Source organism: Pyrus communis, chromosome 11, assembly GCF_041283825.1.
Source record: "Pyrus communis isolate YQ-2024b chromosome 11, ASM4128382v1, whole genome shotgun sequence".
Taxonomy (NCBI): Eukaryota; Viridiplantae; Streptophyta; class Magnoliopsida; order Rosales; family Rosaceae; genus Pyrus; species Pyrus communis.
The window spans coordinates 9,289,550-9,313,514 of NC_142575.1; the positions used below are offsets into that span (position 1 = coordinate 9,289,550).

At 36.9% G+C, this 23,965-nt stretch overlaps 3 protein-coding genes across 12 annotated transcripts; 2 read left to right on the plus strand and 1 right to left on the minus strand.

Moving 5' to 3' along the window:
• Window positions 1–238: 238 nt before the first annotated feature.
• LOC137742244 (proteasome subunit beta type-4) lies at window positions 239–4,167 on the minus strand. Its single transcript, XM_068482061.2, has 7 exons — window positions 4,025–4,167; window positions 3,873–3,937; window positions 3,575–3,651; window positions 2,577–2,706; window positions 2,256–2,415; window positions 1,941–2,126; window positions 239–636 (listed from the first exon to the last, which is right to left on the minus strand). The coding sequence occupies exons 2-7, from the start codon at window positions 3,932–3,934 to the stop codon at window positions 523–525; spliced, it is 729 nt and encodes a 242-aa protein (XP_068338162.2). The 5' UTR covers window positions 3,935–3,937; window positions 4,025–4,167; the 3' UTR covers window positions 239–522.
• Window positions 4,168–7,227: 3,060 nt separating this feature from the next.
• Window positions 7,228–18,937, plus strand: LOC137742105 (E3 SUMO-protein ligase SIZ1). Of its 9 annotated transcripts, none has more exons than XR_015953124.1 (19): window positions 7,254–7,479; window positions 7,598–7,738; window positions 8,518–8,598; window positions 9,318–9,360; window positions 10,475–10,547; window positions 10,760–10,922; window positions 11,132–11,262; window positions 12,267–12,335; window positions 12,783–12,870; window positions 12,960–13,035; window positions 13,197–13,270; window positions 13,464–13,571; window positions 14,010–14,171; window positions 14,804–14,908; window positions 14,997–15,077; window positions 15,200–16,415; window positions 17,879–17,942; window positions 18,049–18,219; window positions 18,304–18,937. XR_015953124.1 is itself a non-coding variant. In XM_068481851.2 (18 exons), the coding sequence occupies exons 2-17, from the start codon at window positions 7,715–7,717 to the stop codon at window positions 18,189–18,191; spliced, it is 2,637 nt and encodes an 878-aa protein (XP_068337952.2). In that variant the 5' UTR covers window positions 7,228–7,479; window positions 7,598–7,714; the 3' UTR covers window positions 18,192–18,219; window positions 18,335–18,937. The 9 variants fall into 9 exon arrangements, 6 of the variants coding, with proteins under 6 accessions (XP_068337952.2, XP_068337953.2, XP_068337954.2 ...); XR_015953123.1 differs by having other exon boundaries at window positions 18,335–18,937; XR_015953125.1 differs by having other exon boundaries at window positions 18,346–18,937.
• An 839-nt stretch (window positions 18,938–19,776) lies between these two features.
• On the plus strand, window positions 19,777–23,232 carry LOC137742106 (uncharacterized). 2 transcript variants are annotated; one of them, XM_068481857.2, is made up of 3 exons: window positions 19,777–21,618; window positions 21,752–21,828; window positions 22,640–23,232. In XM_068481857.2, the coding sequence occupies exons 1-2, from the start codon at window positions 19,903–19,905 to the stop codon at window positions 21,782–21,784; spliced, it is 1,749 nt and encodes a 582-aa protein (XP_068337958.2). In that variant the 5' UTR covers window positions 19,777–19,902; the 3' UTR covers window positions 21,785–21,828; window positions 22,640–23,232. The 2 variants fall into 2 exon arrangements, with proteins under 2 accessions (XP_068337958.2, XP_088535384.1); XM_088679258.1 differs by lacking the exon at window positions 22,640–23,232 and having other exon boundaries at window positions 19,777–21,952.
• Window positions 23,233–23,965: the final 733 nt, after the last annotated feature.

Below are 23,965 nucleotides of genomic sequence, written 5' to 3' on the forward strand. Positions count from 1 at the left end.
GATTTGGAAGCAAGCATCCATTTTACTGATCTGCTTTGTAAATCCATTGCAACGATAATCTGGAATGTGTGCGAAAATCACTTCTCTACACAATATCCAACTACGATCTGCAATCTCTCAATTATCACGGGTTTACGATAATCTCTACTTATTTACATGTATTGTCGGGGCTTTTGGACCATGCATTATTTACGAATAAACTTGATCAGCGCTTCAGATTCACAATTAACAAAATATATGAATTTCAAACCACATTTTTCCCAAATAATTCAAAATAAGCACACAATGCTTTAAATATCACTACAATACGTTCATGCTTGTTGGATGCTGCAACACCAACATAAAGAAAACCCAACGATGTATTATCGCTAACATGTTTCTCAACACCAACCAGCCACCAAGAAATACATTCCCGGGTGTCAACAATGTTACAAGTTAACAGTTCCAACCGTAGAAACACAACAAATTTCAACTTGGCTCCATGCTGGTTGTTTCAAGTTCCGAAGATATGTAGCTATCCAGCTACCATGATCCTTCAGCTCCCAGTGTTGGATTTTCGAAAGCGGAGAAACCCCAGAAAGTCTTCAAAGAGTAGGGCTGCGAGATAGTCACGCCTTCTTCAGTGATCTTAGATATCTGCAATTTCAAATTTTAAGAAGTGTCATCTTACAAGGAAGACAATAAACTCCACCCTTACAGCGGACAATATTATCAAGAACCGTCCAGAGACAAATTGCTGCATTTCTTTTTTGGCGTTGCAACTACTGTGTTAATTTCAAACTATTAGTTCACAGTGTTATCCAATGTGTGCAATCATCACTTTATTCACAGACCTATAATAAAGATCAAAGTTTTCTGCGCTAACAACTTCCCCCACTCAGTAAGGAAGTCTTAAAAAGGTTGAACTGTTGCTTTCCAATGGTTCAGCTCATAAGAGTATGACTAATTTTAAAAACTGAATTCTTTACGCCAACTAATGTAAGAGAATATATGCAAACTCAACTAACATAAAAGTGAAATTTGGAGGAAATCTTCGATTTATTAATGACACCGAGTTCCGAAGGCAAATAATTTTCCACTAGGCCTCTACAAATAAAATCAACTTGAAAGAGTAAGGAAACATAGACATGCAGAAATAAAGCTATTACATATTTTGTCAACCTTAAATAGAACACTTCCTACACTTGGTGAAGAGTTAGGACATACAAGGTAGCTAGCATCCAGGACTCAAAAATTGAAAAAGGAATCCATAGGAAGTTGGTAGTACTATTGTCTGGCATCTAACTAAATCCACAAACATATGCCACCAACCTTCAACGCCTCTTCGGAGATGAAGGTGACAATGAAAATAATGTGATGTTCATAAGCATATTGCACACATCTGACAAATGGGGTTTTCAAGAAGAATATTTTCCTCTAAAAAGGACCACCATCACCTAAATACTTTCTTCAATAAGTATATAGAAACTATGATTAAATTTTACCAAGAACCTCATTCTACAATGTATTTTACAGAAAGTACATATATTAGAAAACTTGTTGGGTAGAAATAGGAAAACGAAATCAAACCAAAATTGAAATCAAAACCATGCAGTCCTGTTCATCAGAATAACAAGTAATAGTTCCCTCTTTGCCCACTTTAAACAATTTCCGGGGCTAAAGCCCAATCTATTATCAGTAAAATAACTAGTACTTACACGGATGACAATAGCAACAAAAAGAACAATCTATTGAAAATGGTTTATCAGGTTTCATAAGTGTTGAAGATAAAAGATGACACACAGGCGGCTTATATGCCAGTTAAAGAAAATATACAGATAGATGCATAAGAAAGCTCTCAGGAATCGTTAGCCAAAAATTACGGAATATATAACTTTAAAATTGTTAGTATCAAAGGATACTAAATGATAAGAGCAAATAACAATAATTAATTACTCTACCTGAAGCTTGTTCACAGCAGACCGATCACGATAGAGAAGGACACGCATGCATTTCTCCAGCAGCTTTACACCTTCTTCGAAAGTCAAGTTCTCATGCCACTCATCACGAAGAATAGGCCGTGCAAGGTGATTTCCAAACCCAGTTGCTACATGATTGTCCTCGAAATTCACGCCTATCATGCTAACCTGGATAAGAATAAAAATATAACAAGTAACTAAGTCAACTCATTCAGTTAAAAAAAAAAAAAAAAACATATGTTCTAAAACCATACAACATGCTACAGAGTGTTAAGGGAAGGAAACAAAGAGCCCTACCATGCCAAGATACTTCTGTCCCTTTTTTACTCCACCAAGGACAAGAGAGTTCCACAGTGGATTGAACTTGTTACGCCTATTGTACATCACACGAGTCAGATAGTTGTGTACCTCTTTCGGTCCCAAAGAGTTCCCATCATCCCACATGTTGTCGTATAGGCTACAACCAGAAAACTCAAAATGAATAATCCTTTAACCAACTGTTGCAAATGATACAAAGAAACAGCAAAAAAAAAAAAAAACAAAAAAAACGCAATGAAAACATTAAGAAAGGTAGCTAAATGGTCATCTTCATATTTTTCCTTAATCAGGAATGCTTACATGAGTTCATCAAGATAACGTAATAGCTCCTGAAAGTCACTTATTTCTCCACTTGCACCAAGAAGAGAATGCTTTCCAACGGCCTTCATTCGCTCCACACTCTTATATCGCAGGGTAGACCCATAAGAACCTATCAACAAATCCATCATTTTGATACTGTTAAGAAAGATGAACAGACACCAAAAGGAGCATGCATGGGTGTCTAAATTTTGCATCATGAAGTACTAGACCTCCAACCATAAAACAGAAGAAGAAAGAGATGATGAATATTAATGATAAAAAGATGGGCCACAACATAAAAACAATGAGACAGAGAATACATGACATGGTACAAAGACTGTGAACAGTTACAATAAGTGCAAAAAACTGGCACTCAGCAAGAAGAGAGGAAGAAGAAAACAAAAACAAAATAAAGAATACCCTTTTGTTTATGTACCCCCCCAAAAAGGAATTTTACAGTCTGCAAAATTCTTGATAACTTTAAACAGTATTGATGCAAACTACAAACAACCATTTATCCTTTGATTTAATAAATAAATAGCTTGTTAGGACCTAAGTTGCCTAACTTTGCTTCCTGAAACATGCGGGGGAAATTGAAGATATCCCATTGTCCAGCACATACTCTGTGCTTGTTTTAATTCTCCCCGATACTTGCAGCATTGTAGGGATCTAACTGCTAACAATGGGCATTATGTATAATAACACAGAAACTAATGTACCGTACTTTGGAAAGACTCTAATTTGAACTATTTCTGCTCAAGATAAATTGGCACAAAGATAATAAGCGTACAAGAACAACTCCGAAAATTCCATAACAAACTCGATAAGAAGCTAAGAGAAAGGGGGAAAGAGTCCCACCTTCCAACAATCACCAGAAAAAAGTTATACACAGCACTAACATCATCAATTTTCAATCTAGAAACTGACCAACAAGTTCAATCAAATAAAAAATTAAAGCTTTATTTTGTGATGCAATGTGAATGGAATTAGAAGCTAACCTCCCATATCAGCAGCCATCAAGATTCCATCTTTGTACTTCAGAGCCACAACAGATGTACCAGTCACATATGGGTACCTTCAAGAAGTTCAAAAATAAATAAAAAATTAAAAATTAAAAACACACAAAAATTAAAAGTAAATAATTGAAACAACATCATACAGAAAGCTAAATCCCCAACAACCAAAAATACCCTAATCTCTGTTACATTAAAAAAAATACAGAGAATTTGTTGAAATTAAACATAGAGAAAACGAAGAGAGAGAGAGAGAGAGAGAGAGAGATATTAGAACACATACAGGGTTCTCTGAGAGCCTTCAGGATTGCACAGCAGGCCGGGTTTGGATTGATTCGACTCCATTAACTGGTCGAAAAAAACCCTTCAAATGTTAAATCCAAGCAATTAAACGACAATCTGGGTGGTGAAATCAAATGGGCACTTGAAACTTACACTCGTTCTTTGCTTTCCGAAGCTTTTTTTTGTGAGATCGCAGAGAGAAGAAAGCGTTAGACGTTCTGAAGCTCAGTGAGGTACATAAAGACTTTTTTCCCCTTTTCCTTCTGCTCAAGAAATCGCGACCCGAAACATTACTCGGATTGGATTAAGGAACAGTTGGTGGAATTGGACTACAATTCTAAGCCCAACTATAAGATATGGCCCGGCCCAATTCAAATAATTTGGGCGTTTTTTGTTAAATTAACTTGTCTTCGACGTTAAAAGAAATTGTGAGTTTTAATGACAATGTTGGAAAATTTGAGTCGTTTGTAGTAGTTCCATCCTTCCATGAGCTGCTAGGTAACTGGTGGGTCAACTTCAGCTGGACTAACAGCCCATGTAGATATTGCCTAGGCCTTTACCTAGGGGAGGTGACGTCAAGTTGACGTTAGTCACGCAGTGAGAGGAGGTGAGACGCCAATTTTTGTTGTTGGGGGCTTACATCTGTTAAAAAATTAGAGAGCATGATTCTCTTCCTTCGAAATCTCGTCCCCTTTTGTTTCCTCCTCTTCTCTCACTTTCTTCTTTATCTTTCTCTCTCTATAAAAAAGTGAACACAAAAAGTTGTACTGGCTCAATAGTAACCGTTCATTTGTAAGTAAAAGGTTTTATGCTCAATTCTCGTCAAAAGACGAATTTGAGCCACATTATTATGGCTAGCCAATTATGAGGCTTAGTCTATTCTCCTTTAGTAAGGATAATATCGTTTGTATATTAAAAAAAAAAAAAAAAAAAAAAAAAAGGGAAGATGAATTTATAGGGGAGAGAATCAATACTCTAAAAAATAGGGCACCTCCAATGATTAGTACAAGTGGATCGCTGAGTTGTGTTAATTTCCATTGATCATAGGATCCAACGAACAAGTTTAATCTTGCTTTAACAAATTTTAAAAAAAAAAAAAAACTTGGAAAAAAAGTTTTGAACATAGCAACATAAAATTAAAAATACAAAATGGAAAAAAAAATTTTGCCTATAAATTCTCAACCATCTTCTTCATTTCTTGCACCGAAACACAGTACAATCTTCTCACTTTCTCATATCGTTTTGAACCTTCGTAGTACTGCTTTTTATTTTACTTTCATGTGAATAGTGTTTACTAAGACTAATATATTGTTACTCAATTTAATCATTTTGAAAAAAAAAAAAAAAAAAAAAAGCGATTAGTAATTGTCATGCAAATTGTAAATGGTGAAGTTGTACTGACAGCCCAGGGCTCCTCCACCCTCGCGTTGCTAACCTTCTCATCCTCTTCTTGGAATAATAAGATTTCTTCTTTATATTTCATCTTTCAACACCTTGAAAAGTAATGTTTTGTATTCCAATCTAATCCTTTACATCAAATGAAACCTACATTAGCGATTTCGGTTTCATGTGGGCGAGATGCAACTTACAATTCAAACTGAGAACGAGTTTTTTGAGTTAGCTCACCCTTCTGGGATCGCGACCCTTTGTCCCGACCATTGTACTCTTCTTCTATAGTGGTGGCCACCACTATATATAAACAAGGGCTTCTAATTGCAAATTAGTTCTCTCTGGTACCTTTATGTGATAAATGTATGCATAAGTGAGACATAAGCGTTTTGACTACGCTTGGTATGTGAGAAAGAGAGTTTCGGAATAGGAAAATGCTGTTTTTTTCATGGTTGGTAAGTTCATGTTTTTTATTATTTTTTTAAAAAAAAACAACTGGTGACAAGTCACGGTTATTCACTATTTTCGGAGGTTGGAAAGATTCATAAAGGCATTTTAGCCTTCTTTAACTATAAGTCTGACTTCCCCACCAAGTAAGTCCATACTTTGAGAAACGATTTACTAGGTCACGGGTACATAGCGGCAGGAAAGTGAATATCTTCACCGAACATGAAAAGCATTGATTGCTATATATTTTTATAATAAATTTGTCCTCATCAAGGACTAAATATGCCATTATATATATAAAAAATGATATTTCTTACCAACTTTTCCATTGTTGCCAAACATGAGAAACTTTTTATTTGTTGAATTCCTTTTTGCGTACCAAACATAGCGTTTTTGTAAACGTTTTCCTTCTTACTTTGCACTACACAGTAATCTCATCGAAAACAGTACAATCTTATCGAAGTTATCTAGTCAAAAGTCAAAGAAGTTAGATATTTAACAAAACAATTTTGTACAGAATCTCAAATTCATTAGCCCTCCAAGTTGTTGCTTTACCAAAACAAATTGTGGGGTGATTTTACATTTTGGACTGATGTATTTTCTTTTTGATTTTGGAAACATTTTCTAAGTTTTTTGCTTTAGAAAAGGGAACTCGCTCCTTAAATGACGAAGAGTACTTCATTTTCAAAATACTTCGTGGTTGGTTATTGAAACCTCATACTTATGGTTCGAATTGTTAATATTACAACATATTTTTCTGAAAATTGTCCATACACGAAATAATAAATTACTCTGTAAAATTTGTTTCAAGCTTATCAAACTGTACAAAAGCAGATGAAGGAATTTGATAAAAAAATTTGACAAAACGACCTTAATTTTTTTAGAAACGATATATAAAAAATAATTTATAATATTAATCAGTTGAGCAACTCATTATTTTGCTCATGAATCACTATTTATCATCGTACAACAGAAAAAAAATGATATTTTGAAATATCATTCTAATTATATAATAACATATAATGTTACACATTTAGTCTGAAAACACGAAAATCTCACCTTTGATTGAGCCAAGATAAAGTCGATCTCTCCCCAACACGACGGATTTTCCCATTCCATGGTGCGGGCCCCAGCTTGCCTCTCGGAGTTTCCCATCTGCCTTTCAAATTTTCAGTACTCTTTTTAACTCTTTGATTAAAATAAACAAAGTTATCCAGAAAAAAAAAAAAAAGAATTCATACATGTGCTTGCAGAAGAAAAATTGGTACTCTGCGGGACCCACAGGCGATGGTTTCGTGCTCCTTCCTCCTTCTTTCCTGATTCTCTCGTGCATGCTTTTTCCCGGTCCACTTTGATGGACACCTAATCGTACGGTTTACTAATTTTAAAATCAAATTACTTAAAAAACACAGGATTAGTTATTTCAATTTTGAACGATGACGTGGCAAGATCAGAGCGGGCTGGGCCCCCCGGACCAGACCGATAAGTCCACACCGTACGAATTTGCCCGAGGCTAAAATGCGGGCGCGGCACACAAAGTACACGTGAGCGCACCGGAACCGAACCCGGACGCGTCCCCGTAAAAAAACCGGATTGGATAATGCCACAGGTCCGAACATTGTAATTGTGGGGATTGGTTCTGGTTGGGGGTCTTCGGTCAAAAAAGAAAAAAAAACGCAAAAACGATTACAGGGACGAAGAACAAGTAGCAGCATCGCAAAGTCGGCGTTTGGGAAAAACCCTAGACTCCCTCCCCCAATTCGATCAAGAAAGTAATATTTCAATTTTTAGGGTTTTTTTTTTTTGTTTTTTTCCTGCGATTGTTCAATTCAGGACTATCAGTTGAGAACTTGAGATGGTTTAATTTTTAATTATTTTGGGGTTTTTTAGGTGGTTAGATCGGTCCCTGTGGAGGCTATGTGCTCGTTTTTCTGGTTTGGTGGTTGATTAAATTATTGGTCCGGAGGTGATTCTGTACTTTCTGGGCCTTCATTTTTGGCGGTGAAAATGGATTTGGTAGCTAGTTGCAAGGTATTTTAGTTGTTTTTTTCGATTTGATTACGTTTTTTTTCTTGATGCTTGGTGTATTAGTTGCTGAATTTGCTGGAAAAAGTAGAGTTTGCGGCGATTGTTTATGTAATTTGATGGATGATGCAATTTTGTAATGGGTGGAGTTTTGGCATGTGGTAGAACATTAGCCTCAGAATGTTTGCTTTACTTGCGAATTTACCTTGGTGAATGCAGTCAACTAGTACGCAAGCGGTGTTATTGAATGCATCAATGGAAATAAGCTCATATAAGTAGCTTGAGGTGTTTGTCACTTAGATTTTCTGTCATTCAATTAGTAGATGATATAATGTAGTCGGGTATGTCTCAAATGACAACTTTTTTGTTTTTGGTTAATTTTATCGTTAGTGTTGTTCGTGTGACGTGCATAAGGTGTTAATGGACGAGATAAGAAGAATGAGTTTGGGTAGTTTGAAGCAGAGAATGCGAAGAATCAAAGACATTTGAATACAGTTGATCACGAAAAGTTAGCAAGTAATTGTTGGATGGCGGAGATTTACCTTCTAAGAAAGAGTAGTAAATCTAGTTACATATTCGGTTATAAGTTTTACTTTGTTTTTTCATGTCCCATTTCTGCCCCCTTGAGGTTAAAATATCCTTCACCGCTTTTAATTCATTGAGACTGTTTGAAATGCATGTTGCAGACACAATTTTGCTTGTGCTGGATACATTGAGACTTTCATAATATTCAACTTGTGAAATTCATATCATTTTCAACTTAGAATTTTTGTTTATCATTGCAGGAAAAATTGGCATATTTTCGAATAAAAGAGCTCAAAGATGTTCTCACTGAATTAGGTCTTTCAAAGCAGGGGAAGAAGCAGGTAAGATGCTAGAAATACCGCCCTGTGATGTGATGTCGGGTTCCTGTAAGTTGTGGATATCATCTACATGCTCACCTCTTCATTCCTTTATATAAGGGATATTACTTATGTACTCAACTTTGCACTGCATTTTGTGCTCTGTGGCATAATTTTTCTGAGTTCACAGGGGTTTATGTTGATGTAGGGTTCCATTGTTCTTGTCAATACTCCTATAAAGGAAAAGAGGTCCTGTTATATTCTACATACTAATTTAGGTGTATTTATCAAGGTTGGATTGAATCTTCCTTGGTATGTATTGTGCAGTATTGATGTGTTATGGAGAGTTATCATTGCCTATTGGGATGCATTATAGTCTCAATGACTACCAAAAGTTGCTTAGTTATTTTCCCTCTCTTATTTTCCCCATTATTTGATCACTTACGAGTGCAACTGTCAATTCTATAAAAATATTTGCAACTTTCAAGATGGATGATTTCACCTACGAGTATTTTGTATGTACTTTTGTTATTCCTTTCTGTGCTGTCATTTGACTGCATGGATCTGTCAAATTATTTTGGATACCTTTTTGGCTGGAATTTTTGTGTAATAGGACCCGTTCATTGCATAATAATTGGCTTAACTTCTATGATGGTATCTTGTAAAGCATTTTACAAGGATTTTGCGATGAATGGCATAAGAGAAAGCCGTCGTTGTCTGATTTACCAATATCTATTATGCAGGATCTTGTTGACCGGATATTGGCCATTCTTTCTGATGAACAAGGTAAATGGTTCTATAGCAATTGTTTTTTTTTTCCTGGTTCAGATGATATAATGCTACAAGCCTACAGTAACAGTCCTGTATGCTATAAATGTAGCTTATATGTTGGGAACCCAGTGTACATATTGCATAGTTCCTTTTCTTCGTCCAGCCAGATAAGATATTAGAAGTATTTGTTTCTTAATTGGCTTCTATAATAAATGCATAGGAGATGAGAATTGATTGGGTCACAAGTTATTGATGTACTTCGTATGACATTTTATGTTAATGATCATGCTACATCTTTTTAGCATTCATAATGCTTTCTTTTTGCAGCATTAGAAGTGGCTTTCATCTGCAGTTTGTCTTCTATTTGGCTGACCTAGAAACGTTCGGGGATCATGTATCTGGTTTCTTAAGAGTCTTAGAGTTAGGAATGCAACTGCTTTTTTCCCTCAAAGCGCATTTTCTGGTTCAAAAACCATTGAAGACATTTTATTTATAAATCTTGTAAAACTAATGATGTTATATGTTATCCACAGTTCTTTTTAACCATCAGCTTTTGGTTAAAGGTTGTCATCCAATAATTCAATTTTTGAGACGTATTCCTGATAGAGATTCAAGTCATTCTAAATCTGGATAGTTTTTTTGATATCCATATTTTTGAACCTAGGCATCATTTCCTTTTTCCTGTGCACTGAAATTGACTTCTCGACCTTTTTGGTTTTAGGGCCTGTATGGGAATGCTTGTCGGAAGCTCTCTGCTCTTTAGCGCATATGTTAGAAACACCAATTTTTACTAAAAAGTCTAGTGCTTCTTGGAAATGCTTCCTCAAGAAGAAGCACAAAGGAAAAGCACTAAAAATGTTTTTATCGCACATAAGTACTTCTAGTTATTTCTGCCAAATTCTGCTAAAAGCGTTTTTATCTATTCCAAAAGCAGTGCCAAACAGGCCTTTAGCTTCTATGCTCCAAACCATTTTCTAATGATGGTGTTTTCATTTAATCTTTCTCTGGTCTGGTTCTTTTGGGACTACTTTTAGTTTGTGACACCATGATATGTCTGCATTATTTTGATTCTTTGGTTATGTTTCCAATTCTTTGTTTTGATCATTAAAAACTTTCACTTTATCTCCAGTCTCTAAAATGTGGGCAAAAAAGAATGCAGTTGGAAAGGAACAGGTGGCGGAACTTGTAGATCACACCTATAGGTTTGTCCTCATATATGCCATACATTTGTTGCATTTATTTTATTGAAGGGATGGATTTATCTTTGCCCTTTTTTTTTTCCTTTGTTGTCTAGTATATTGAATGTAGAGCAGAAGTCCTCAGATGTGCTTTATATATACTCTATTTATTCCGACTATGTATTTTACTTTGCTTTTGTCCCCTGACTGGTTTTTTTTTTTTCTGTTTTCTCCAGAAAAATGCAGATTTCTGGTGCCCCTGATTTAGCATCAAAGGGACAATGCATCTCTGATAGTAGTAATGTGAAAACAAGAGGCGAAATTGAGGATCCCTACCAGTCAGCTATCAAGGTTCACTGTCTCTGTGGGAATTCATTAGAAACAGAGTCAATGATTAAGGTATCCAACAAATTTTCATACTCTCTTCCTAAGTCCCTTAGGTTGTAGCATGTTTGATTAATCACGAATCTTTTCCTTGTCCCATCCTTTTATCATTTGACTACTATTGTGTACATGAAACATTTTCTTATTTGAACACATTTACTGCACCCTTTTTATGGTTTTTGCACTTTCTTATTTGAATGACTTTACTGCACCTTTAATGGCAGTGTGAAGATCCAAGATGCCAAGTGTGGCAACACATGGGTTGCGTTATAGTTCCAGAGAAACCTATGGAAGGCAATCCACCAGTTCCTGAATTATTTTATTGTGAACTCTGTCGACTAAGTCGGGCTGATCCGTATGTAGCACCAGTATTTTCTTGTTATAAAAAAGTGATTATAGCTTGGTTATTTTTCGTATGTTTTATTTTTAATTATTCATGTAATCATTAGCCAAGCCATCTTCTTTTTCTTCGTCATTGTTTTGCTTTATGGGGACCTTGGGGAGTTTGTTTAATTTATACATGCAAATCCTTTTTGCTAACTTCTTTCCCATTTTAAACTGGGCTATATCTTTCATATGATGATCTTAACATAGTATAACTTCTTTCCCATTTTAAACTGGGCTATATCTTTCATATGATGATCTTAACATAGTGAAAGTGATTTCCATTTTTTTGGGTTATGACCTTTATAACCTGCTCTACACAGTTTATGTACCATTTGAAAAATTCAATATTTATAAAAGGTGCTGAAGTTTTGCTCAAACAAAAAATTAGGTCTCACTTTGGGTCCATAACATATTTCTTTATGATTGTTTGCATAAAATTTTGAGTGTCACTTGAATAATAAAGTAGTTACAATGATTAATTGGTGGTAAGGTGCCGTTTTGGAAAGGCAAAGTGTACATTGAATTGAATTGAGGGGGTGGTAAGATCATTATGTGGTATGATTTAAAAGACGATATGACTTCAGTTCCAGATAAGTAGCCGAAGAGATTCATCTTGGTCCCAAGTCCCATCACAATGATTATGGTGATGGCATGGCTTTTGGCATGCTAATGTGTGTTTTATATTTGGTGTATCTTGCCATTTTTGAAACTGGACCTATCTTAACTAGTAACTTCAGTATGGTGGGTCAAACTCAGTGACTAGGATTTATGGCTATGTGATGATTTCTACTTATATCAGGTTATGGTATTTTGGTTTGAATGAGTTCTTTCACTTTGTTTGTTTTATGTAATAACTATTGCCTCACTTAGCTTATGTTTTATTTCAACATTGCAAATACTTTGCCCCCTTTTATGTTATGACATTTGTTTTCTTCTGTTTTTTTGGCTTAATTGTTTTTTATTTTTATTCAGGTTTTGGGTAACAATTCAACATCCTTTACAGCCTGTTAAGTTGCATGCTACAAATATTCCGGCTGATGGGTGAGTGGACCATGTTTAATTTTTTATAGTTATTTCTCATGAATGTACTATGCGCACATGGTCTGAGCAATAACATTCTAATTCCAGCAACAATTAAGTTCGTTCTGAAGATGACATTGCGTTGTGTATGATACCTAGCCATCATAAATATGATCCATAACTGTGCGTGCACTGTTATTTCACTCGAATTTCATAATACCATTATGAATCAGCATATTCAAAAGAGTAAACTTCCTGTAACCTGAGAGTAGTTTTCTTTTGATTTAATATGAAGACTTCGAAGGTTTCTTTAACAGGTAGAATGAACCTTATGAGTGTCAAGTATCTATGTACACTCTCACATATAGACAAGCAAACCCCTTTTGATAATATTTGCACATTTATCCATGTTTTGATGCTTTACTTTGCATCTGATATTTGTTCCCCATCCCCTTGCCAATTGTCCAGTTCGAATCCAGTGCAAAGTGTGGAGAAAACGTTTCAACTCACAAGAGTAGACAAGGACTTGCTGTCTAAACAAGAATATGATGTTCAGGTTGGTTAGTGTATTGTTTGAAGATTGGCGAATCATTGGCTTTATAATGGTACTAAATCATTGATTGGTCATTTGACATCATAATGCAGGTTTGGTGTATGCTTTTAAATGACAAAGTAGCATTCAGGATGCAATGGCCGCAATATGCAGATCTACAGGTCAATGGTATGGTTATTTTGAAATTTTGACATAGATTGCTGAATTTTATCTTAATTTAAAATCTTGACTCTCGTCTTTAAAGATGCTGCTTTGGAATATATTTTTTTCAGTGTATATCCACTTGAATGTGCTGTGTATTATTGGAGATTGTTCTGTATAATTTGCAGGTATGCCTGTTCGTGCAATCAATAGACCTGGCTCTCAACTTCTTGGAGCTAATGGTCGTGATGATGGTCCAATTGTGAGTTTTTTCCTATGCAATTATTAGCTTTTAGTTGTCAGTTTTTGTTCTGTGTGCTGGACCCTTTCTTTCTATTTTAGATGAGATTACTTGCCTTGTGACTGCAGGGCCTTTTCTGATTGCTCTGTAATTCAAAACACTTAAATAAATTGTTTGTGTTAGTATCTTAGTGTACTTCATGTTGTTTTGTCAGATCACACCATATACGAAAGACGGATTTAATAAGATTTCCTTAACAGGATGCGATGCCCGCATTTTCTGCTTAGGGGTTCGTATTGTGAAGAGACGCACAGTGCAACAGGTAGTACTTTTGTCTTATATATTGATTTTGTTTCTTTGGGTGGTTGAGCTTGCATTATGCTCTTGTAATTTACTTAGCATATGCTTGCAAAACTTGTAACCGGAAAAAGAAACTTCTGGAAGAAGATTGTAGGTGAGGGAGAAGTCAAATCCATAATGTCAAATTATGCTGTTGTCGAATTGCCAACAACCTTCTCAATATATAAAAACACAACAAATATCTTCTTGATTGAATGTACTGAAGCAGGAATTTATACATGATTAACTTTTTGAGCTCAATCTCGTAATTTACTGGACTATTATTGTTGTCGTAGAGTTGATCATTTTATATTATTCCAGTACTTGTTGATATTTAAGTATAGTTTTCGTACGCTTTCTGTTATTGGTTTTCCATGGCATTTATTATATTAGCGGGTCTTTTAAATTTTACTTTTTCTAGATTCTCAACCTGATTCCCAAGGAGTCTGATGGTGAGAGTTTTGAAGATGCGCTTGCTCGTGTGTGTCGTTGTGTTGGTGGTGGGACTGCAATGGATAATGATGATAGTGACAGTGATTTGGAAGTTGTTGCAGATTCTTTTACTGTCAATCTACGTTGTCCGGTAAGTTGTCTACCCAACTTACCTTTTGTGCGATGAAATGCTCACTTCTATGTTTGGAGTTTAAGTACAGTTGGGAAATATGACTCACTTATCTGATGCATTATGGAATACTTCGATGAATTTTATTTTTTGTGTATGAGCTTAAGATGCTGTGTGCAATTAATATCTCATGGGTTCAAGAATGCGTAGTTTCCAAGCATATGAATAACTAAGGGACTGCTAACTTCTTCAGATTCTTGTAATTTCGATATCAGGAGTGCATCTTCATGTTGCATGTTAGGATAATTGTTTAAAGTGCTTTCCAAATTCCCATCTGGTGCAACGGAGAATAGCACCCCTACTAGTGATGGGACGATCTTTTATTTGTTGGAACGTGCTGACACTAATTGTTCTAACTCAAACACATATCTTCTATATGTTGCAATTTTATTTCTTTGATATTGTAGGAATTCATGTTGAATTATTTTTTTGTAGTACATGAAATGAAAAGTCCGGAGATGAATTATTTTTGTACAGGAAATGAATAGTCCGGAGACAAGTTTTCTTATGTCAACTAACATATTTCATGCCTTGTTTTTAACGGCTAATTGTTTCTGGAACTGAATTGGTATTTTTCTGCATGTATTTTATAGATGAGTGGTTCAAGAATGAAGGTTGCTGGGAGATTCAAGCCCTGCCCTCACATGGGCTGTTTTGATCTTGACGTTTTTGTGGAAATGAATCAACGTTCAAGGAAGGTAAGCCTCTATGCAAAATGAAAGACGTAGTTTGTTTGTCCTTGTTTTTATTTCTGTTTGTTTAGCAAGCTTTGGTTTGTGATTGCAGTGGCAATGCCCCATTTGTCTCAAGAACTATGCGCTGGAGAATATCATTATTGACCCTTATTTCAACCGTATCACTTCAAAGGTAATGCCTTTTTATGCACTACATAATACTGTGGTTCTAAAATATCACTTAACTGATTTATCCTTTTTTTTTTTTTTCTTTTTTTTTCTGTTCTCTCTTTTTATTTCGTGGGGTTGTTACAGATGAGGTATTGTGGAGAGGATGTAGCAGAGATTGAGGTGAGGCCTGATGGGTCTTGGCGAGTTAAGACTAAAAGTGAAAGTGATCGCAGGGAGCTTGGGGAACTTGGGCAGTGGCACCTTCCTGATGGTACACTTAGTGTCCCGACAGAAGGAGAAAGTATCCCAAAAACGGAAGTGTTGAAGCAGGTCAAACAGGAAGGTGTTTCAGAAGCTCATCCTGGATTGAAACTTGGAATCAGGAAGAATCGCAATGGCTTTTGGGAAGTCAGCAAACCTGAAGATATGAACACTTCTTCTGGTAATAGATTACAAGAGCAGTTTGCAGACCATGAGCTAAAAGTTATCCCAATGAGTAGCAGTGCCACTGGAAGTGGTAGGGATGGTGAAGATGCGAGTGTAAATCAGGATGGTGGTGGAAACTTTGATTTCTCTACCAACAATGGAATTGAGATGGATTCTTTTTCTCTGAATGTTGATTCAGCATATGGATTTTCAGGACAAAATCCTTCTGCACCGGTAGGAGACGCAGAAGTTATTGTACTAAGTGATTCTGATGATGATATAATGCCCTCTGGAGCCATCTATAGGAATGACAGAACTGAAGCTGCTGGGCTTGGTTTTCCTGTGACGCCTTCTGGAATTGCTGATTCATATGGTGAAGATCACACGCTTGGAACTGGTGGGAACTCATGCTTGGGTCTTTTTGGCAACGATGATGAATTTCTTCCGCTCTGGCCACCGTTAGCTCCTGGAACTCAATCTGGCGCCGGGTTCCAGTTATTTACTTCTGAGGCAGATGTACCAGATACCCTAGCTGGTCTGCAGCATAGTTCCATCAATTGTTCCACATCCATGAATGGATACACTTTGGCTCCAGAAACTACCATGAGATCTGCTACACTAGGACTTGATTCTTCTGTTGCACGTTCAGATGTTGACATGAACGGTGGCTTAGTTGATAATCCAATGGCATTTCCTGGTGATGACCCTTCTCTTCAAATATTTCTTCCCACAAGACCATCAGATGCATCAGTTCATTCTGATTTGAGAGATCAAGCTGATATGTCAAATGGTGTCCACACTGATGATTGGATATCTCTTAGGCTTGGGGGTGACGCCAGTGGCATCAATGGGGCACCTGCAACTCCAACCGGTTTGAATTCTAGAATGCAAATGCCATCCAGAGAAGGTGCCATGGATTCCTTGGCTGACACAGGTTTGTTCTCTTTTGATAGATTTGTTGCAAATGACTTTTAGATTGTTCATGATTAGCATCAGAGTTGCAACACATTCACTATATATAGTTCAGGCAGGTGCTATTTCCGCATCCTTGTATTGCTTCTTGAATGAGGTTATTGACTTTTAACTATATCTCAAGTCTTAAAAGAAAAGCTAAAATATTTAGTCAGTATAATTCTACTCTTAGCAAAAGTTGAATGTAAGCTTTTGACTCTGCATATGGAATTTGCTTCCACCTATTTCCTTACCTCAACGTGGCTAAGCTTTCGGGCAGTTTAATTAGTACCAATAATGCTCTTTTAGATATAGTTTTATTACGTAGCCTTGTATTGAACTTTCAAATACCTTTTTATCAGCAAAAGTTAGTTTCTTACTTTTTTATTCTTTTGCAACTATTGATGCTCAGAGTCTCTAAGAAGCAGAAAACTAGATTACAAAGAAAACTAATTTTTATTGTTAAACAAATGATATAGGATTACAAGTATCTGAAAATATATCCAAGCCATTTGTTATATATATTTTGATTTGGTTAACTTGGGTGGCCTTGCTAAAATTGTTTTATATTTTTGGGTCCTGTTAATGAAGTTTTAATCCTCTAAATTCCTATGCTAATAGTTGAAGGTTTTAAGTCAATCTGAGTCTTAGAGGTCTCACCTTATTCTAGTGGTTGAAAGTTCGACTGACTTCTTTCTTTGTTTGGTACATTTGTGTAATTTGATCTGAAGCAGCTCATCTCAATCCAGTGAAACAGTATCAAACACCTTAGTCTTGTCGTTAAGCATGTGCAGAGTTCATTTTCTGTCTCTACTCAAGTCTTTAGATTTTGGTGGTTCTTTCAAATTGATCTTGGTTTTGCTTACGACTGTAAAAAACCAGAAAGAACTGAATATACATATTATAAACATGCTTAGAATGTGGGATACAGTCGCATCTAGTTTCATTGAGCATTTGTGTGTTTTAAATAAATAATGTGCTATCACAGGTTCTAAAAATCTCCTTTTTTGTCTTTTAAGTTTCACTGATATATGCTGAGTGCTATCTCAGAAGATATATGCACGAGTTTGAGTAATAAAATGGGTCTATTGAGCTTCTTCAAGCTAAACCATGTGTGGAATCACACGTTCAAGTTCATGAACACCATGGAACTAAAATCTGCAATTCAGATAGGAACTAACTTTTCCAAGCTTGTTGCTTACTCTGTCTGCATCCTTCACTCTTAAGCTTTGAAAAGCATGAAGTTCATAATGTTCACCAAGGCAAGTTGAATTGATAGAGACTGATATAATCGCATCACAGACTAATCACATTTAATTTTCTTTGCACATCTCTGTTAACATTTTCCGAGTCCATAACTAGTGGTTATCAGAGACCATAGGGATCCTTGCGTGTACAATCAACTTTATTTTGTCTTCATTTGTAATATTGCTATCTTTCTCTTAGGAAACCCGCAGAGAGAGTTGTAAAGTCGATAACCTTATTAAAGAGACTGGGTATAGCACTATAGGTGTGTGGAAATTGTCCCGCCCTTTGTCTTGTCGTCATTCCTTTATTTGGCATTCTTTGCAGTTCAATCAAAAGGATTAATAGGCTCACTGTTGTACCCTTTGCAGCTTCTTTGCTTCTCGGCATGAATGACGGTAGCAGATCTGACAGGACAAGTAGGCGAAGATCAAATAGTCCTTTCTCATTTCCTCGCCAAAAACGTTCTGTGAGGCCGCGATTATATCTTTCTATTGACTCGGACTCTGAATAGAGGAACTGGAGCTTGTTTTGAGAACAAGGTTATTGGATTTTTTTTTTATTTCTAGTTTTATCTCCCTGGGATTGAAAGCTGATCCTGGAGTAATCTCTTATGATTGAGCCAGAGAATAATCTAGTTTTGGGTTTAATTGGAAGAATGCTGACAGACATTTGGTTCCTGACGAGATGAAGCGTTAGATGCTGCACTGGGCATCCGAGGTAGAAGAAAGCGATACAAATATACAAGGCATCCAAATCGACTGCATTGTTCCAAAACTTGTGATGGCACCAGGATTCTTCGTGTTCCTCTCGTTAACAATCTGCAGGTCCGATGCTGGTATTGTACAGGAGATTGTGATTTGAATCCGAAAAATTGGGACGTGGCGGAGGAAACCCTGTCAAAGAAATAAAACGTAGCTGCCTCGGCTCGGTTTTATAGTGAGAAGCAATAACCTGTAAATATTCACTCCAGTTTCAGATTTTTTATATAGATAGTCATTTTTTGAAAATTGATATTATTGACTTTTTATTGGTGTGTCCATTACTGTTGGGGCATGATATTTGTATTAACTTATAGAGATCCATTTAAAGTACAGGGGATCGGCACTTGTGCGTCGCTCCGATGGCCGACGTTTTAAGTCATGGTTGCTGAGATCATAGTAGAACACTGACTTCTGGTGAGGCAACATAGAAATTATACCCAAAAGAACTTATATGTTTTATTGTATTTGGAATGCAATTGAGTTTCATGTTCGGTTATTCCAACTTTATGCAATATGTCATCGGATGTCATTTTGTTGTGTAAAAATCCGAAGGCTTTATGATATCCCCACAATTGGGTGGAAATTCAACGGTTTCAAGCTTGTGATGCAAGCGATTCAGTCTAGCTGTATTGTTTTTCATTTGTAAGTAATAATTATAAGTTTGACGACTTAGACGGCTGGTTTGATGCCTAATTTATCTCCTTGGGATAATTTTTAGGCCCCCAAGGTCCAGCTAATTTTGACTCCGGTTTTGGACGCAATGATATTTGCGGGATGAATGGGCCATCAGTAATTTGGTATCGAACTTGCCATTTATAGGAGTTGAACTTATGAGTGCATGATAATCTTTATTGTGCGAATTTGACAATTTGACTTGATGAGAAAAATTTGCTTCTAAATAAATTTCTTGAAATTATATGTGAGTTTTGTCAAATATTATAAATAAAATTTTCTTCTAAATGAACTCTAATATAGCAACCAACTAAGGGCTCAATCATATTTCCCTTCAATTTGTTGGATGGCTCTAAATTTGGCTTTCTCCTCTTAACTGTAATTGTTTTTAATTCATCGGCATTTTGGAGTGAGCCTCGTAATTAGAAATATTTTTACAATGTTTCATTTTACTGTATTGTTGTTATCGTGGAACTAAAAGGATGTCGACAAAACCAAATAATGGTCTAACGATATTCCTAGGTTCGATTATCACAAAAAACGAATTTGAATTATATTATTGATAGTTCATTTTGAAGTTTACCACACTCCTTAAAGTAGATAATGACGTTTGTTAAAAAAAATAACAAAAGATAGATGAAACTTATAACAGAGATAATCGGAGTTTAGAGACCAACACACAATTCTTTTGAAGGAAGCAAACTAAAAGGAAAAACAAAATCTTAGTAACAGGTTGAAGCAAATTCATTCCTCCATAAATCATCCTCAGCACTCGCTACCTCACTGAAGATGATGCTGGCAACAACAGCTGCTTCTTCCTCTTCTTTGAAGGTTGGTTGTGGCAGCAGCAGCAGCAGCAGCAGCAGACTCAGACTTAGAGGTATGCTGCCTTGTCTTGTTCAATCTTCTTCTTCTGTTGTTGTTTTCGTCAGTAATTACTTGGCTTTGTTTCACTCTCGAGCTTCTAAATCGACCGAATCTAGAAACACCCAACAACACCGGTTTGTTAAAATCACTAATCTCGAGGATGCTCTCAATGTGTTCGACGAAATGCTTCAAAGGCGTCCTCTGCCTTCTGTTGTCCTATTCACTCAATTGTTGGGTCAACTTGCCAAGTTGAAACAGTATTCGGCAGTCATCTCCTTGAATAACCAGATGGTTGTGTCCGGAATTCGTCCTAATGTTTATACTCTAAACATTCTCATGAATTGCTTCTGCCATTTACACCAAATCGGGTTCAGTTTATCTGTCTTGGGAAACTTCTTCAAATTGGGTTTTGCACCAGATGTCACGACCTACAGCACTCTAATCAACGGCTTTCTTCTTGAGGATAGAGAGGCTGAGGCAGCGGCACTTTTCAACAAAATGATGGATGGAGGTAATTGCAAGCCGAATGTGGTTACTTTCAACACACTAGTAAAGGGCCATTGCTTGAAAGGTAACAACATTGCAGCTATCCAATTGCTTAAGAAGATGGAAGAAGGAGATTGCAAGCCTGACGTAGTTGCCTATAGCACGGTCATTGACAGTCTTTGCAAGGATGCTCTAGTTGTTGATGCACTGAACCTCTTCTCAGAAATGACAAGTAAGGGTATTGCCCCAAATGTCATTACCTATACATCTTTGATTCACGGAGTCTGCAAATTAGGAAATTGGAAAGAAGCTACAAGATTGTTGAATGAAATGGTGGAGAAACATATCTTTCCAAATGTGCACACGTTCAATGTCTTGGTTGATACATTCTGCAAAGAGGGGATGGTCCATGAAGCAAGGAATGTGGTTGAAATGATGATCCAAAGAGATATTGAACCTAATATGGTTACTTACAACTCGCTTATGGATGGTTATTGTTTGCGAGGCGAAATGGACGAGGCGAAAAGAGTCTTTGATCTAATGCTTAGCCTAGGCTGCATGGTTGATGCTCGTAGTTATGGCATATTGATAAACGGCTATTGTAAGCTTAAAAGGATAGATGAGGCCCGAATGCTTTTCTTGGAAATGTCTCATAAGGGAGTTGTTCAAGATCCAGTTACTTATGGCACTCTTATGGATGGGTTTTGCAAGATGGGGAGAACACAAGATGCACAGAACTTGTTCTCTCAAATGCAAGCTAGGGGCCAACTTCCAAATGTTCAGATTTATAACATTTTGCTGGATGGCCTCTGTAAAAACCAACAATTTTCCAAGGCAGTTGAATTGTTGGAAGAGATGGAGGAAAAGAAGTTGAATTTTAACATTGTAACTTATAATATTCTTATTGCAGGTTTGTGTAGAGCTGAAAAAGTTGAATACGCAGGGGATCTCTTTCTTAGTTTATCATCAAAGGGAATTCAACCTAATTCCACAACGTATAATACAATGATTAGTGGATTTTGTAGTAGGGGGCTAACAAGTGAAGCAGAAAACTTGCTTAGAGAAATGGAAGGGAAAGGCTGTTCTCCAGATGGTTGCACGTACAACACAATTATCCGAGGGTTTATCAACGACAACGAGACATCAAAGGCGGTGAGGCTTATTCAAGAAATGGTGGAGAGGGGTTTTTCTGCAGATGCATCAACTACGGAGTTGATCATTAATTCACCCGCATTGTTGGCATTGATACAAAGATTGTGATGAAATTGATTTGCATGTTTTGCAGTTTTTGGCAAGTTTCCGTGCATCCTTCCCTTGAGTGCTGCATTGGAGGGAGTTGTTCCACTGCTGGGTCCAGTTCAGGTAGCCCATTCATTCATGCATCGCTTAGTGACGAATGATATGTGTTATTAATTTAATCTATCAAGTGATAGAGCAACTTTTATGTTACTCTTCAATGATGATGAAATTGATATCTGTTGGGGAAGCAGAGTATCTGGACTGATGAAATTCGTAGACATATTTATGGCTCCGTTTAACTTAATAGGACAGGTCTATCCAAGTACATAACTCTCAGATTCATGGTTGTACTGCAAACGCTATTGTTTTTTCTTTTGCAACGTTTGATGAAGGCATCCCAGACTCCCAAAAGCCACCACGGTAGCTGTAGTGTAGATGATTGTTCGAAAAACAAGTACCTGTGACAGTAGCCAGGTCATACATTTGGGTGAGAGTCGTGAGAGACCACCGCATATTTGGAGGCAGCATCGTATTAAAATCAGCCGCACTTCATCCTTGGTTTATATTCGGGATCTTGGAGTGCCTAGTGCTCTCACAACCGGGGCACTTCATCCTTCGTTTATATTCGGAATCTTGGAATAAAAATAGTGAAGTGTTCCGTGCACTATCGGACTAAGCTATAGACTAAAATAATTTTTTAAGCCCTAACTTATTATCTCTTACCGTCCGCAAAACAAAACAAAAAATAAGCACTCACAAATTGCTCTGCTTCAATACCCTCACCCTTTCAACCAAAAACCCATAACAGAAGACGCATAGTGCTCCTACTTCAAACACAGACCCCTTACTCCTCTTTTGATTTTTTCAATTTTTGCTCTGTTTGGTAATTGAAATTTGAAAAAAAACTTATTATTTCTTCTCACACAATCTGCAGAACCGGATTTGGGAAGGGGAGGGGAGCGTCAATTGGGATGGAGGGGTACTCGGTGGTAACCGGATTCTAAGATTTTAGGCCGTGGTGCGGCTGTGGTCACTGTAGATGGACTGCTTGAGACGGTTTTGGGGAAGACAAGATGTGGTGACATAATCCTAGCTAATACCGAGCTTTCGGCTGGGATTAGATAATGACACGGCGAGGCCGGCGAGTCCAAGCTAGCCTCATTTGACTGAATCCTTTACTACACCAAACATGGGATTATAGCCCCACTTAGTCTTGTCCCTCTGAAGGAGGTGTAACAAACGTTCCCCTATGGTTTTTTTGGTAAGAGGTCGGAATTTGTTTTGTAATGCTGCGCTCCGCCTCCTTCCGCTTACCGCATAATGCTTTCTTCTTCTGATCATATTTGCGCTTCCTAAATATACATTCAAGTACAGGAGAAATAACGTGTTCTCGTAGCTCTTATGAAGCTTAACTTTGATGGCTCAGTTGTTTCGGTCAAGCTACAATACAATGGCTGTTGCCATGGTCATTAGGGTTTTCTAGAAAACCTCTAGTGACTCAAATGAAATGCAACATATTGAGTAACTAATCACAACTTCTACTGCACCATGGTCATTAGGGTTTTCTAGAAAACCTCTACTGCACCATTCGTGCTCGAGAAGTTCTGCAGAAAACCTCACTCCCAGCCAATTTCTAAAAGAAAAAACACGATTGCACGATATAAATCTATTGATGTTGGCAAACTGAGAGTGCTGATTATCCGCAATGTTGAAGGTGATTAAAAATTCAGTAAACTGTTAACATGGTGGATTGAGAAGTAAGATGTCATTAAAAATGGCACAAAAGCGAGGAAAGTGCAGCTTGCTCATAGATGCAAGGCAAGAGAAAGAACTAAAATCTATGGTTCAGAACCTCCCCAGATAGTTGATCATTTTATTTCGCTTTCCCAGCTACAGGATTCCGGCCAGATTGGATGATCATTGGTTTGCCCTTGAACACATACCCATTTACTAGATTCTGCAACAAAGGTACAGTGGCATAACACGAGTAATTTTAACCAACATCAAGATAACAAAGGGACTGCATCTATCTGCTTGAATCGTAAGCAAAACTGAATACATGGATGCAATTAAAAATCCGCCATAAAACTAGCAGATGAGCACCAAGACCATCTTGGATTCTTGATGCTAAGCATAATGGGCTAGTTCAACCGATGGAAATGTCACGAAAGCTTGACCTCTCATTCTTCCTTCCTGCAATCCAAAATATTACTTTTAGCTTTTGCAAGTAGGAATGCACTTGATGCAGATGCAAAGATCC